General features: G+C 49.8%; 1 protein-coding gene across 1 annotated transcript; it reads right to left on the bottom strand.

Moving 5' to 3' along the window:
* Nucleotides 1–4445: 4445 nt before the first annotated feature.
* On the bottom strand, nucleotides 4446–13296 carry RPL22 (ribosomal protein L22). The gene is made up of 4 exons (XM_025856547.2): nucleotides 13158–13296; nucleotides 11232–11336; nucleotides 8557–8681; nucleotides 4446–6282 (listed from the first exon to the last, which is right to left on the bottom strand). Exons 1-4 carry the CDS (start codon nucleotides 13167–13169, stop codon nucleotides 6138–6140), a joined length of 387 nt encoding a protein of 128 aa, XP_025712332.1. The 5' UTR covers nucleotides 13170–13296; the 3' UTR covers nucleotides 4446–6137.
* Between the last annotated feature and the right edge of the window lie 3193 nt (nucleotides 13297–16489).

Genomic DNA, 16489 nt, shown 5'->3' with positions numbered 1-16489 from the left:
AAGCCCGGGCCGCTCCGCCCACCGCGCCCCGCAGCCCGAGTCCCGCAGCCGGCCGAGGGTGGCGGCGGCAGCGCCGGCGGCACGGCGGCACGGCGGGGGGGGCGGCACACATGCCCGGATTGTGACGTCCAGTCTGTTGCTGTGGCAACCCCATCCCATCGTTCCGGCAGCGCGACTAGTTAACAGCGGAGAACAAGTTGGGGGGACTAGTCCTGGGCCCCGGGTGCAGGCGGGCGCACCCGGCGCTCCGGCAGGGGGAGCCGTCGAGGCGCCCGCGCGCCCAGGGACCCGACGGCCGAGCGGGCAGCGGAGACTCGGGCGAGCCGGGCCCAGTGGGAGGCGGGGAACGCGCCCCCGCGCAGCCCCGGCAGGACCCGCTGCCTACGGCACCGCCTCCCGGGAAGGCGCCCCGCCCCGGGGTCCCCACGGGCGCAGAGGCGGGGTCCCGTGGGCGGCGAGCCGCGAGCTCCAGCACTCTGCTCACGTGCCCAGAGAACCTCGCCGTCCCGCACCTGGCTCGGCCCTTTAGAAAGATTAGAAGAAAAATGTATTCTGCACTTGGGGAAGGGTCGCTCTGGAGACCAGGTCTGATTCCTCCAGAAAAATGCATGCAGGCTGGCTCCTCCCTCACCCCATGGCACCACGCTCCTACCGCCCACGTGCCCTCTTCCAAAACGCCCCTCCAGGCGGGTCCGGTTTAAACACATCCAGAGCCCTTGGGGGTGATGCGGCTCTGCGTTCTCTGTGCCCAAACTCCCGCTCAGAAGCGACACCTGTCGCGGAGCAGTAAGGAGCCTCCACCAACAGCCCTCAGTTGTTTAAGGTGAAGATGGAGGCCGAAGCCCTTGGGAGCAAGGCTGGAATTTTAAATGAGGGCGGCCAGTCTGGGCTGCAGGAGGTCTTAAAGCTACTCTGAGAAGATCAAAGTTTCAGTGGCCCTTAAGATGGCCAGCTCTCTAACCCAAGAAGAGCCAACAAAGGGAGGGTACCCTTACTTTTCTGCCTCGGGCCAGACACGTTTGGGGGAACCCCCTGGAGACCCATGTGGCTGCCTGGGACCCACAGGGTCTGCCTGACTCAGGAAGCAAAAAAGGGGGGTACTGGGGTCTCCTCGCTGGCACCAACCCCTCCGGGCTTGGCTGAACATCTGCCCCATCCTGGCCGGCATTCACCAGTAACCCCTAGCACCCTGACATCAGCAAGAGGGCTCTCCCTTTCCTGGGGCCTTTGGGGAACCAGGTGAGTTGTGACTGCCTGGTGAGGGCACCCCCAAGCAAGACCTCTTGGCGAGGTGACCACGATCCATCCAAGCCATGATGAATCCAAGCTGTGACCAGAAGGCCACGGATGGCCTAGGGCAGTTGGAAAGATGTGAAGCAAATTCCCACCCCCCCTTCCCATCCAAATGAATTTCCAGCAAGCCCTGAACAAAAGCTGGTCTTCGTTCATTTCTGGGCACAAGCAGGTCTGTCCAGCCTCCTGGATCAAAGTGCAGGGTGCCGGGAGTCCCCTTTATCTCCCAGATCACTTCTAAACCACACGAGAGAGAGAGAGAGGTTGGAAGCATCCCAAGGCAGGCCGGTCTGCAAGGGTGAAGGGAAAGGCAGCAGGGAGGTGGGCTAAGCAAGCAAAGGGCTTCTTGGGTCTAAGGCTGTATTTCACATCACTGAGCATCTAGCCACAGGGGCACCAAATCACCATGCTTTAGCAGGCCTGCATTGTCCCTGGCAAGGCTGCCTTGCTCTTTCCAGAATTCTTTCTGAATGTTAACCATCCAGGAAAAAACCCTAAGCACCACCAAACCTGTCCACCCCTCAGCAGCTCCCCCACCCCCAGATGGCCAGAAGAGGTCGGGACACTTCCAAAGCTTCTCTGTCCCACTTGAGAGAAACGTTGACTTACAGTACCTCCCATCACCAGAAAGCCCCCACCTCAGGCACACACCTTTAACCCTGGGTCCAACTGCCAAGGCGAGGCTGAGACAGTCAAGACATCATTCAAAAAAAGAACAGTTCCACCTGCTTGACTTGGAAACAAAGAGTGGAGGCGCTCACAATCCTAACCCTCTCTGGCCTTCCCACCTTGCTCACAGCCGCAGCTCAGTCACCCTACTTACTGACCAAAAGCAAAACGAAGCAAACCCTGGAACAGCATAAATAAATGGGTTTTTTACTAGAAATCGCCAGTAATAGTTAAAGGAGAGCTCTGATTATTGCCAAACTATTAACAATAGTGACAATGAACTTAAAAAGTCTGATGTTAAAAGCAGTCCCAACAAAGGTGAAAATTCAGTGAACTCTCCAATGCTGAGAACAAACCCATCATTAAAGTTACAGTTTCGGGAGACAAGATGCTCCTGTTGGCTGATCACAGAGCTTGGAATTATACTCCAGGGACGATTCAAAATCAAAATATGTATTTTTAAATATACTGGTTATGAAAGCACCAAGGAAAAACTGCTTTTCCAAGAGCAGAGTTGCAGTAAGTGGTTTATCTTCCACACACACCCCTATCAGTCTCCATCCCTGGGTTACGGGAATTTCTCATACAGGCAGCCCTTAATGCAGCCTGAGGTCCGCTTTTTACCAACATGCCCCATCGTGACCACCCCACGGCTCTGTGAAGTGGAGCCCCCGTTCCCACACCGCTCCCAGCAGCTACGCAGGTCAGAACTCTGCTCCGGGGACTGCATCGCGGGCAGAGTCACAGCATCTTCTAAAGTGAATGGCAAACATCCTCTACGCACCAAGATCTCCCTTGTACGTGGCGCCTGTTTCTCAAGATGCGGGCCGTGCCCCACCCGAACCCAAATCACTTGGGGTTGCTGGGGATGAGGAAGGGGCTTCTCAGAAAGGCAGACCTCTGGGCCATGGCCCTGAACCTGAGAAAGTGCCTGTATAAGCCTTAAGTCATCTTAGGGGCTCTTTCTCGGTTCTAGGTACAGTATCAGCTTAACTCAGCTGGTCAGCACAGCATTAACAGACTGTTTTAGCTTGGCCAGAAATAGCCAAGAAAAAAAGAATGTGAATTCTCAGATCCTCCCAAAGATAGGAAAGATAGGAAAATGTCTAGATTACAAAATCTTAGTTTTTGGTTCCCTGAGATAAGCAGCATGATTACATCATTTAAACGGCAGCCTTCTACCTGCTTCCTTCAGCACCACCTCCTTGCTGGGAGGGCAAATCCCACAGACCAGGCCTCTTCCTCACCTTCCTCCCTTCCCAAAAGGGAAGTAACCTCCACAGCTTATTACCCCAAAGAACAGAGGCTCCTTACAACTCAGCCCACACCTCCAGCAGGACCCCACCCAGGCTCTCCCCAGCTTCTGACCCCAGCCAGCCCCACTCTGTCCAAGGCTACCAAGGGGAGGAGGTCTCTCCCCTTGCTACTGTGCAATCTGCCGTCTCCTCAATGACCCACACATCTTAAGCATATGCCCCTTCACAGGGAAAGCCTGAACCACGCTCTGCTTCTAACACTTGACAAGTTTAGGGCGAAGTCACGGGAAGGACCACGGCAACTAGAGGAAGGAAATGAAAGCAGGCCGCCAAAGCCAATTTCCAAGCTCTCCGGAGGTTAATGTGACGACCAGGGGACAGAACCAGTCAACACCTTCCAAGAAATCAAGTGTCCTCTAAAAAGGCTGAGGTCTAAATACTCCAGAACATTCTGTAATTTTTATCAATTTTTAAGAAATGTTTGATAGGCTCACTCCCCCACTTTGCTCCATCCTTCTTATGCACAAGCGTTTCTGAACACCTCTGCCAGGCACCACTGGTGAAGACAGGATCCACGTATTTCAACACTCGGCTCTTCCCAAAGAGGCGGGAGGGTAACACTACTCAGAAAAAAGCACTTTCACCAGTGAAAGTCACGGGAAAGGTGGGTGCCACCGAGGCTTTTGAAAGAACAACAAATACTAAATCTTTAGCCGAGAGATGGTGTTGGTAACCAGAATCAGCTAAGAACTAGACGGCAGCACCTCCCGATTCCACCACCTTTGTGAATGTACACCTCAGCCTGAAGCTCTTCGTGACCCACCCACTCTCTTCCTGTGCCATGAATACTTCCCATCAGGCGGGTAGGTCAGGAGTCAAGAGCTAAAAAGCAAAGTGGTCTAAATGCGGTCCAGATGTAATGGGTGTAAAGTAATTCAGGTCTCCCACTACAAAGCTTCTGTCAGAAAAAGTCATCTTTGCGAAGTTATCCTCTCAGCTCTGGATCGAAATAAATTCTACACGGACAGTTCAGTTATGACCAACTCCAGAATCTCGCTGAGGCACAACAAAGGTAAAGAAAATGGGAATGAAGGACACATTTTCTTCTCTGGCTTAACGAAGACCAAGGTCATTGTTCGTACAGCAATTAGTAGGGAAAACAATGTTGCTAAATAGATTAACATGCCAATCCTTACCAAAAAAAAAAAAAAAGCCTTCCACAATGAGTAGCCATGTGTTAGCCACTTTAATATAAAATGTGATCAAAACTCAATTACAAGAGCTCAAAAAGGCATAGAAAAACCAATGAGTTTCAATTTTATTACAAGTTTTAAAAACCTGGAAGTAGTTTGAAAGAAAAAAAAGAAAAACTTCTATGCTAATTTCCACCCAGGGTTAATATTTTTACAATGAAACTAAAAATCACCACAGGTGAACATCGATGCAACAAACAAGTACAATTTGCAAACCCAGGTCATAAACTTACTAACAAAGTTAATGCTCAGGGTAAGGGACAGAAACCAGCTGATGCCTCAGTTACATTGGAAAGAAACCTCTCCTTGCCCTAGGGTGGACAAACATGCAAACAATTCCACTACAAGAAATTTGCATAGAAATAGAAAATGCTAGAGCCTTTACCACAAATGAAATTGCAAAGACTCAACATGTTAAATTCAATCCAAGAAGCACCAAATGTTAATTTGGAGCAAAGGTAGGACTCCAACATTTAATTTCCAGCTTTGCAGCTAGCAGAGCCCAAGAATTTCAGGTGTGGAAATTAGCTGTGGGCAAACCTTAACATGGTTTCATACACTATAATTTTAAGACAATGCACACATTTCTGCAGAATTGTTTAGATTTCGGAAGGGCACCATAAGGCATCAGGGTCTCTTTTCAAAGTCGCTCTCACGACAATGACTTCTTTACAACTCAGTAACCTTTCACAGACCTCTAGCCTCTGCACGTGAGGCAACAAAATCCCACTTTCATCTAGCCCTGATTCATGTCAGTCTGTAGAATTACTTGACATTAAATCCAGCCATGGCCCAAATGGCACAGAAGGGACCATTCCCTGGGCACGTCGTTTTCCCTCATCTCCTCAGCATGAACTGCCCCTCGATCGCTTCTCCTTGGCGCCCACCCCGTGAAAAGGCTGCGATCCTGGGGAGATGCACAGATGTCCATCTCTGGAAGCTCTACTACTGCTCATTTCCAGCTCCCCCTGCTGGGGGCCAGAGGGACAGTTCGTTGCGGAGCCGTAGAAACCGTGATTGTTTACAAATTCAGTTTTGTGCATGTTTACTTAATTTAAAACCTGGGACTTCCATAACCGCCCTCCAGGACTCTTTCCTGGAGCGTAGGAGAATATGCAGCAGCGCCAAAGGACATTTTATTTCTACAGGAAAAGGATTAACATAGTCATTGTGTGCAAGTAATTTGTAACCAAAAACTGAAGTAAATGCCCCAGAACCCTGCTCTTTTACCAACACTACCTTTTTCCTGCAAGAGAACCCTGAAGAAGTCGCTGGTTTTGCTCAATGAACTAGGAGTCCCGACGATGGTATACCCGAATCTTTGAGTAAAGCACCAGATAAAACTGTCCCGCTTTTTGAAGTAAAATAGTGACTAACTGAAGGGCGCACATTTCCACACCCTTAACCACTTGCTCAAGGTCAAATCACTGGCAGTTCCCTTAAAGGAGCTTACCTCTTACTTTGCTTTTCTTACCACAAAAAAACTAAAATTTTCAAGCAGGAAAAAAGTCTAATTACAAATAAGTGAACGGCAGCCCAAGTGAAGCTTTTACTACGGTCTCCAATTTTCTGTTCGATCCACCCTGCAGAGATACAAGGAAAACCACCATTTTGGTTCCCAAGTTTTATTTAAGAACTCATACAAAATATTCCAGATAAACGCGTTTTAATCCTCATCTTCCTCCTCCTCCTCGTCCTGGTTAATCTGGAAGTAACGCAGCTCGTAACTCTCTTTGCTGTTAGCAACTACGCGCAACCAGTCGCGGAGATTATTCTTCTTCAAATATTTTTTGGTGAGATATTTCAAATACCTGCAGAGAAAGAACACTTGAGAACTCCACCACAGGGCCTCCCAGCATTCTCAAACACTGCGCCTTTTATGAAACCCGTGCATTCAAATCGCTACAATTCAGGGTGTTCTCCCACCATTCAAAAACGGCAAAGATAAGGCCAAAAATATCACCCACATTTCATCTAAACCGGCAATAAAATTGAGAACAGAAAAGTAGATATAAGTTGTCCATTAAACAGCAAAACACCTACGAAGTGGCTTTTAGTGACCACTGGAGAAAGGTATCATGGTAGTAACTTAACAATTCAGCACACAATCTTAGTATCTTTTTATTGAGAAGTCACCGGGTTTCTGAGCTCCAAGTACTTCCCATACATCACACCTCGTGGATTCGAACCTCCTTTTGAGGTTGTTCAGATGATCGGATTGTTTGTTTGGGCTGCTGTATACGCTCACTTCTACGATGGGACGCTCCCTACCCAACTCCTGGGGAAAAGGACGCACCCTGCCCTGCCCTGGCCCCCTCTCTGCAGGTGAGAGCACGCAGTCTCAGTGTGGTTGCTGTGCCCTGGGAGACGGCTAAGCAGTCACCACAGCAAACTGCTTAGAAAACTCGCTCTTTCTATCAATGCAGCAACTGGCTTCTGGGCTCAACATGCCAACTACTACGCAAAGCCTACAATCTGGTTTCTTCTCTCACCTGCCTACTCTTGAGGCCCCGGGGCATCTTCCCAAACCCATAAAGAGAAGAGGGAATAGAACACCAAGCCAAGTCACTGCTGGGCAAGTTAACCTTTCCAAACCTGTTTCTCCTTCTATGAAATGAAACTCCTGATACTTACCATCTCTTCCAACCGTTATGGGGACTAAAGGAGATGCACAGGGAAACTGGCCTATGAGCAAGGACCCAAGTATTAATGAACCCCAACAGACTCACCATCTCCAAGAAATGAATACTGTTCTGTTCAACAGTGTTACTTGTCAACAAAGCAATCTTCACAAAGATGTGAAGATCTCAGTTCAATTCTATCCTCTTTTCCCTATATAAAAATAAATCAATTTGGTCGTTCCATCTAAAAAGTATTCTTTTCTGTCATTTATTTCTTCTACCACATAGTATTCCGGTAAGGAGGGGGTTAATTTCCGGTCGTTTAAAATTTGTCATAAAAGAACCTCGAGAAACTAGGGAAAAAGCTACAGAAGTTCGGAGACAAGAAAAGGTCCTCAAGTAGGAACACCTAGAACGCTACAAGACAGTCAAACTATCGTCACCGAGAGGAAAGTGATGAAGACGAAGGCTCCAGTCTTCCCACACTAGAGACAAACAGGCATCTGTGAAAACGGAAGGGGTGCTAGCAGCCATTCTCACGCCAGGTTGGTAAGCGTGGAAACGGGTCACGAAGATCACAGCATCTCCCCCATGAGCTCTGCGGAAGCCCAGAGTTGTAGGCTTTGTACGCCCTGGAGACCCTATTGTTGCACCAGTCTCTCATGGTATCAGATCTCCTTCTGCACAAATAAAAAGAACTCGAGCCAGGCAGAATAGGAAGTCATTTCTTGACCAATAATAATTAAAGCTAAAAAGCAAAGGCTGAACTATACTGTCTGTCCTAATACAACTTCAAATTTCCGACTACTTGATTCATTTGATTGAAAGTTCCTAAGAATATGCTGGCTCTGGGCTAGGAGCCAGGTATAAACAGGTCCGACTGCTTGTAACCACCGTGTAATACCGCAGGCTAAGTGAACTGGGGTCTCTGACTTAGAAAACAGGCCCACAGGAATTAAAAGGATGGCTTCAGTCTACACTGAGATCTCAGAGTCCTCACCCAATGATACTAGCACTTACAGGGAAAATAAATAGAATTAAAAAAGAAAGCACACTATGGTGAACACTGAATAATGTAGAGAATCGATGCCTAGGCTGGACACCTGAAACTAATACAACACTGTATGTCAACTACACTTCAGTAAAATAAAAACGAAAGCTCCTCAACTGTGACCTAGAGGCAAAAGAAGCAATATTCTCATTTTTAATACTAAGCAGGTCTGAGCATCTCTACTGCTTGAAATACCTCAGTCCGTGAAAAACGAAATTTTTAAAACTATCAAAAATTGAATGCTTTTAACCCCCATAACATTCATTCATTCACTGCCTCCTTGCACTGGGCCCCATTCTAGGAATTAACAGCTGCAGCAAAGCCCGAATGACTCTGGGGCAGCAGTATCCCTCTGGGGTGGGGGCGGAACACAGTGCTAGGGTGCCGGCAGGTCACACTCATCTGTCCCATACCTTTTGGAGAAAGGCACCTCAGAAGTTACAGTAATCTTGCTTTTGCTCCTTTCAATTGTTACAACCCCTCCACCGAGATTCCCAGCTTTTCCATTCACTTTGATTCTCTCTTGAAGAAACTGCTCCTGTGGAAATCGTCAAATCAATCAATTAGTGAAGTGAGAGTTCCACCCACTCATTAGACCCTTGCATGTTTTTATGCTCCTAACACCGAACAAAGAGTTGTTTTTCAAATGTTCAGTCTTTTAAAAAAATTATAGCCAATCTTCAGCTATTAATACAAGGTCTGAAATCTAAGAGCAATTAGAAAATGGCACTATTGACCTTTATCTCCGTGTAGAACATGAAAACATCCCAGCATGAACGTACCTGCCAGCTTCCACACAAGGTCAGATGCGCCTTTATACAAAAGGCTTGACTGAAAAGCCAAAGTAAGACAAGACAGGAAACCTAGGGCCAAACTGTTACAAAGTACCTACAGCTTCTGAACCTAAGAACTATAAGGCACTGCTCTCAGTACCATCAGAGGAAGAAGTCTTTAACCTGGTACAAGGAGCAAAACATGCAGAAACCCAAATTCTTCATCAGCTCAGGGGCCCTGTGCACGCACAGCACGCGGACAGCAGTCCAGGAGCCCAGAGACGCTAGTTCCCCATGGAAGGCTGGACAGGTCATCCAACTACATGGACTTCAGGAGTCTCTGTTAAAAAGGACTCTGGGGGCACCTGGCTGGCTCCGTTGGTGGAGCATGCATAGAGCCTACGTTTCCCCCCCCCCCCAGATTTTATTTATTTGACAGGTAGAAAGAGAGAGAGTGCGAGAGGGAACATAAGCAGGGCGAGTGGGAGAGGGAAAAGCAGGCTTTCCACAGAGCAAGGAGCCCGATGCGGGGCTCAATCCCAGCCTTCTGGGCTGAAGGCAGACGCTTTAACGACTGAGCCACCCAGGCGCCCCGGAGTGGGCGGAAGGAAGGGAAGGAAGGAAGGAAAAGAAAGAAGATAAAAATAAAAGGAATGTTTGGTTTTCTTGCTCTTGCAAGGATATGAAGTCCCTTTCAGCCCCAAACCCCTATAATCCTCTTTAAAAACTCCAATACGCTGGGGTGCCTGGGTGGCTCAGTTAGGTAAGCATCCAACTCTTGGTTTCTGCTCAGGTTATGATCTATGGGTCCTGGGATGGAGCCCCGCATGGGGCTCCAGGCTCAGCAGGAGTCTGCTTGTCCCTTGCCCTCTGCCCTCCCCCCAGGCCTGTGCTCTGTCTCTCTCTCAAATTAATACATATAAATCTTTAAAAAATAAATAAATATTTTTTTAATTTAGGGGCGCCTGGGTGGCTCAGTCGTTAAGCGACTGCCTTCGGCTCAGGTCATGATCCCAGGGTCCTGGGATCGAGCCCCGCATCAGGCTCCCTGCTCGGCGGGAAGCCTGCTTCTCCGGTCTCCCACTCCCCCTGCTTGTGTTCCTGCTCTCACTCTCTGTCAAATAAATAAATAAAATCTTTTAAAAAATAAAAAAAATAAATAAATAAAAATTAAAAAATCTTCCAATACACCATATGTTAACTGAGCACAGGGTAGAGTGACTAGGTCAGAAATCCCGACATTTGCATCTGAGACTCATAAATGACTCAAGTTTTTTATCCTACAGAAACTTCTAGAAAGAAAAATAATCATATATACAAGTGAGTGTAGAGAAGGCAGAGGGAAAGGACACCAGGGCAGGGCCATCACAGACACAAACTGGAAGAAGCCACAAAGGTTAGGAGGGAAAAGAGGCCCCAGAGAAAATAAGAAGTCACTGCAAAAAGAAGAGACTAAGGAGCCGATTCGGGGACTTCCTGGGGACAGGGACACAAGAGGTTACTGGAATTCCATTCAATGGAATTAGTGGCCATAGGCTGAGTCTTTAGGTTTTTTCACCTGAAATTATTCTTGTTTTAATGCTATTATCTTGGCAAGGAGGAGCAAATGAGGAGTCAGAAGGCTCTGCACAAGAAGTCTGAACCCCCAGGTGTGGCTACGGAATAGGAAAAGTCAACTGCGAAAACCACACTGCAGAGTCAAAATGTGGGACTGAGGTTAATTTTTCTAGATATAACTGAAACAGAAAAATATTGGGGGATGAGGCCAAACATAGGGGCAAAGTATCAGTACCGAGCAGCGTGTGGAAAAAACAAGCTCCAATCACAAGTCAGCAAGCGGGATATTTTAACATAAACACTGCAGCTCTGATACCTAACAAGATGGGAAGCTTGAAGAAATGCTGCCATCTGTCCAGCAGTCAGGCCCAGGGGAGGCAACCCCTCGTCCCGTGAGGATCAGGGCCCAATGCTTATGCTTAAACACACCCAAGTGCAAAGGGGGCACTGGGTCCAGTGGAGTTTGCTGTTCCCTGGGAACTTTTAAGTAAATTCGTTTTTGGAAACAAAATGAAAGAGGGAGAAGAAACTGAGGTAGTTCTCTAGCACTGATGTTTACTCCTCACCACTGACACACATGAGAAAAAGCTAGACTTGGAAACAAATAACCAGACCAAGTTCCAAGGTTGCACACAGAGCCAGAACTGCAGGGCTGCCTATGAGCCTGAGACCGGAAATGTGCTCTGGCAGGTAGGTTTTCTCAGCAACATCCCAGAAGGTTCATTACTGTCCTGAGTGGCATCAAGGGTGTAACTTACAAAATTGGCAGCATCCATGATTCCATCTTCTACAGGGTGGGTGCAGTCAAGGGTAAACTTCAGAACTTGCTTCTTTTTTTTGCCCCCCTTCGCCACAAGCTTTTTCTAAGAAGGTACACAAATGATAAAGAGATGAAGGCACAACCAGCCCCCCCTCCCCCAACCACCAAAAAGTTAACAAAACCAAAAATGCCTGAGATGGAAAAGCCCATACAAATGCAAAACCTGTGGAGCTGTGCTCCCTTGCCAGGTAGCCAAGCAAGAAACCTGCCCAGACACTGTGCTCTACCCAGGAGTGTCCAGGGGCAATACCCAAGATACTGTTCTGCAAGCTTCGGGGCCTGGAGTCATGCCCTTTTGAAGGGCACATCATTCTAGCACTCTTGGCCCATTTACACTTTCCAGCCTCCCCAATCTATGGGCATGAAGGTCTGTTATCTTACGAACCACAATAAAAGGAACATTTCCTTTTATTTACCATAAAACTTCCAAAATGAAGCGTCACTCACTTTATTCCGGGATTAGGGCAGGCATACAAATGTCTTGCACACCTGAAACAATTTTAATCTGAAATGAATACTTGTCCTAACTCTCCAGACTTAGGGGTCCCGATCCAGTTAAGCTGTTCTCCCTTAATCCTATCTCACCTACCTCCTAGGGAACTGAACGTCCTACCAACACATCTATGCCAGTTGGGACGAGATAAGGCTAAAACTTAGGTTCTAATTACAACACACCATCAACTGCTGCGTTATGAGTTAAACCATCAGTCTGAGCACACCCTACAAGGATCCAGCTCCTTTACTCACAAAGCTTCCATTAGTCTTCTCCCTCTGCAAACTCCAACACCACTAAAAAAGCATCTGTACAACGTTACCTACCCGCCTATGCGTCCACTCCAAAAAGCCTCACAGAATCTAAAAAGACTTTTCCAAGAACACATCTGGTCTCCCTTCCTGTTTTAGAAGACTTTCATCTAAAATCTGACTGGGTCAGCTTTTCAAACATTTAGCTTCTGCAAACATCACTTATCTCTTTTCAAGACGTCTCTTCCTAGTAACGATCAAAAGGGTTGCTGTAAGATCTAGCCCCGACACAGACACATCAGCTAGTAAAGGACCTGCCCACAATGGGCTCCAAACCTTCCATCAAGGTTTTAAACCAAAGGCATACAAATGCATAGGCATTAAAAACCTGCTCAGGCAGAAAGAGTTAGGTGAACCGAAAATGTTAACAAGGGTGTCGCAACAAAGAAGGGGGGCAGGAACACGACTTGCTCGACGCAACCTGTGAGGACGGCGAGCTGCAGGTGGAGTGACATGAGGGCGCCACACGGCCAGATGCCCGCCCGGCTGGAACTGAATGGAGCCGGGCCTTGCCCTAGACCACATAGGGTCCGTACAGGTGTGCCCCGAGGAACGAAGTTCCTCCACGCACGCTGCGAGGGTCCCCAAACCCAAGCCTCTCTCTGAAAACAAGCCGGCCAGGCCCCCTTCCCACTGGTCCCCGAGTCCCGGCCGTAGGCTTCCCGGATGCGCGGCTCCCGAGGGTGGCAGGTCCCCTACCTCCTCCCCGCCCTCCGCCCAGGTAGCCAGGCCCAGACCCTGGCTGCCTCACGCCGGCCGGGCTCCCAAGGGCCCAGGCCGCAGCCTGGGCGCTCCAGCTCCCCGCTGGCCGTAGAGAAGGGCCCGAGGCCGAGCCGCGGCCTCCCGAGAGCTCCGGGGCTCCTCTCGCGCCCCAGGCCGCGGCCTCCTCCGCCCACAACGTGCTGGTCCCCGGAGCGGCCCTGGTTCGCTCCAGCCGGCCTGCCAGCCCGGCCCCGGCCGGACTCTGCAGAGCGTCGTCCCGTGCGAGCCGGGCAGGAGCCGGGCCAGCGAAGCCCACGTGCCTGCCCAGAGCAGAGGCCTCACGCGGAGCCATACTAACCACGGGCGCCATGGCGGCAGCGGAGGCAGAAAGGGAGGTGGGCGCACTACGCAGACGCAAAGAGCCCGCAGCGCGCAGAGCACGCAGGGCTCAGGCCGTACCAATAGCTCTGCCACGCCCCTCGGCCGCCACCGTTTCGTCCTGTTCTGTACGTTCGGGGAGCGATTGCTTTTCCCCGAATGCAAAGCCCGTCCTATTGCAGGCCGGGGCGGGGGGAGGGGGGAGGAAGGAGGCCGGGTGGCCTGTCCCACTGCGATCGGAGGGGGGGAGCTAGGCTGGACGAGCCCAAAGAGAAATGAAGGGGTTCGCTCTACTTTTTGAAAGTTTTGGAAAGAGAAAAGAAATAAGGAAATTCACGAAACCATGTATCACCAGCTAGTGGAATGGGAGTCGAACCCACCAACTTGGGGAGGTGAGGCCTTTCTGGTCCTGGGGTACTAATGCCCGAGATGCACTTTGGCTTCTTCCTACCTGAAGTGCCCAGCCTTGAAGCAGGTACCCAGGGGCGGTATCTCCCAGGGCTAGCCCTCCTTGCTGCAGGCAGGTGCACGCTCCAGTTTGACCCCTCCGCCATCTCAAATACGAGCCGCCCACCCTCCGATCGTCACCACCTAGCTTTCCAGCTCGTGCCTTGTAGTTTCCCAGTTCCAAAAATTCTTGTGCCTGCCTTTCTCAGGCTGGCACGTAGACAGGAATCACCGGGGGGGATCTCCTCAAAATGCAGATTCCAATTCAGTGGGTCTCAGTGGCTTGAGATTCTGCATTTCTCACAAGCTCCCCGAAGATGCTGCTGGTGGTGGGGTTCTATGCGCCACAAGTTGAGTAGCGGGGGGTCTTCATCCCCAGGCCTACGATCCACTGGACTGCTTTCCACCCATCCTCACCCCCTCTTGTCCTTACCAGTTACATCCTGGGGTCCTTTGTTGTAACCACTCAGTTGCATGCGTCCTCCACGCACCTGGCTGCAATGTCCTCATCTGGCAGAAATCCAATCCTGGCTTACAATAGTTGGAGGAAACACACCATACTGACTGGTCTAGGCTTAAACTCAGGCCTTTTGTGCCCGGTGACCAAGTACCGAACCCATCCTGCTATTCTTGCCTGCAAACCACATTCCTGCTTTGCAGGCTGCTGCCGTTCTTGTTCTTTCAGTAGGGGCTGGAGGGGCATCATCCTGTTTGCTTCCTGTTTGTTCCTCTTCTGTCAATGTCACCCACTCTTGCTTCTTCATCCTGGTAGTGGCCATTGGATGGCACATTCCAGAAACAGTAGCTGAATCCAGTTTGCAGTTACTCCAACACATGGAGAACCAGTCTCCTTTCTTCTCCCCAGAGACCCCAGCCCAACCCAGCTGCACGACCCCCCGCCAAGATATCAACTCCCTGGGGCCCGTCCTTTAAGCTCCTACATTTTAATAAAACCACCCTAGGTGTGGCAGCTGCTTCCTACGGTTGCTACTGCTCTTGTTCACCCCTTCCATTAACTAGTTTACCAGTCTTTATACCTACTTAACAATCCTTTACATTAAATTCTATTAAAAAATTGGTGTGCTTTCTCCTGGCTGATAGAGCTCCCAACCCCAGCAAGCCCTTGAGGCTGCCTGACAATCCAAGCATCCTCTCCTAAGTGACTATTTGCCACCTCTGGTCAGAATGCCAGCCCGTCTTCCCCAGCCTCTCTCTCAGCTGATGACTTCCATTGCTATTTCTTTTCTTTTCTTTTCTTTTTTTAAGATTTTATTTATTTACTTGACAGAGAGAGAGAGACAGCGAGAGAGGGAACACAAGCAGGGAGAGTGGGAGAGGGAGAAGCAGGCTTCCCGATGCCGATGCTGGGCTCGATCCCAGGACCCCGGGGTCATGACCTGAGCCTAAGGCAGATGCCTAACAACTGAGCCACCCAGGTGCCCCTCCATTGCTCTTTCTTTGGAAACAAAGAAGCAATCCAAAGAGAGTATTCAGACACGCCCACATCTAACCACCCAGCAACATCCAGGAACCGCCATCCCACCCCACCCACTGTTACCTCGGAACAAGAGCCCTTGTTCCCATCAGAGACCAGCTTGACACTTGGGGATTAATCATTATTTAATATCTCCCATCTTTAAAAAAGAAAGGCAGTCTCTTGATCTCCTAACATTCCCATCAGTTACCACCCCTTTTCTTTTCTCCCTGCTATGGACTGAATGCATCCCCCCAAAATTCATAGTGGAAGCCCCAACCCCCAAAGTGACGGTATGAGGAGGTGGGGCCTTTGGTGGCTGATTAGGTTTAGATGAGGGTGGGGCTCCATGATTGGATTGGCACCCTCATAAGGGAAAGAATGGACCTGAGGGGCACCTGGCTGGCTCAGTCGGTGAAGCGTGCAACTCTTGACCCCCAGGTGGTGAGTTCTAGCCCCCCATGGGGCTCCTTGCTCAGTGGGGAGCCTGCTTCTCCCTCTCCCTCTGCCCCTCCCCCCTGCTTGTGCACACTCTCTCTCTCTCTCTCTCTGTGTCAAATAAATAAATAAAATCTTAAAAAAAAAAAAAGTAGACCTGAGATCTGGCTCTCTCTGTGAGGACAGAGTGAGAGGGTGGCTGACTTACAAGCCATGAAGAGGACCCTGGGCTCTCACCAGGAGCCAAATCCTTCTGTACATTGATGTTGGACTTCCAGCTCCAGAACTGTGAGAAATTTCTGCTGTTGAAGCCACTCAGTCTGTGGTATTTTGTTACAGCAGCCTGAATGGACTAAGACAATCTCCTTGCACCAATTTTCTTGGAAGCGTTGCCTCTGTGCACTGTCCTCCCATCGTCTGTTGAACCCACTCTGGTCAGGCCTTTGCGCCCCGGTGATGGGGACAGCTCTCACTCAGGTCACTGGTGATGTCCCCCTGCTCAGGACCAGGGTCCGGTTTCCAACCTCTTCCTGCTTCCCTAGCAGCATCTGACACCGTGGGTCACTCCCTCCTCCTTGCTGACCTTTCTTCCTTGGGACCCCAGGACCTGGGACCCTCTCCTCGCTCTCTTCCCACCTCACTGGCCACTCCTTCTCCATCTCCTTGCTGCTCCCTCCCCTTCCCTGGGCTTGAAGGGCCTCAGGGCACACAGCTCCCCTCATCTTTATCTGCACTTGACCTTTGTTATGACCCAAGATCATGCCTTTAAGTATAACTCCCCAAGTGTCCCTAGACTCCTCACATACAACCAATGGTCTCCTTGATACCTCTAGTCTAGAAGGTCAAGTAGACCCAACCCCCCCCCCATGACCTCACTCCACCCCTCATCCTTCTCCCCACACTGAAACCCATGCTCCTCATCCCACCCCCTCCATCCTCAGCACCACCCCAAC

Source organism: Callorhinus ursinus, unplaced genomic scaffold (genome assembly GCF_003265705.2).
Source record: "Callorhinus ursinus isolate GAN/ISIS: 27379988/994484 unplaced genomic scaffold, GSC_fseal_2.0 scaffold18, whole genome shotgun sequence".
Lineage (NCBI taxonomy): Eukaryota > Metazoa > Chordata > Mammalia > Carnivora > Otariidae > Callorhinus > Callorhinus ursinus.
This window is presented reverse-complemented; position numbering and strand designations above follow the sequence as displayed.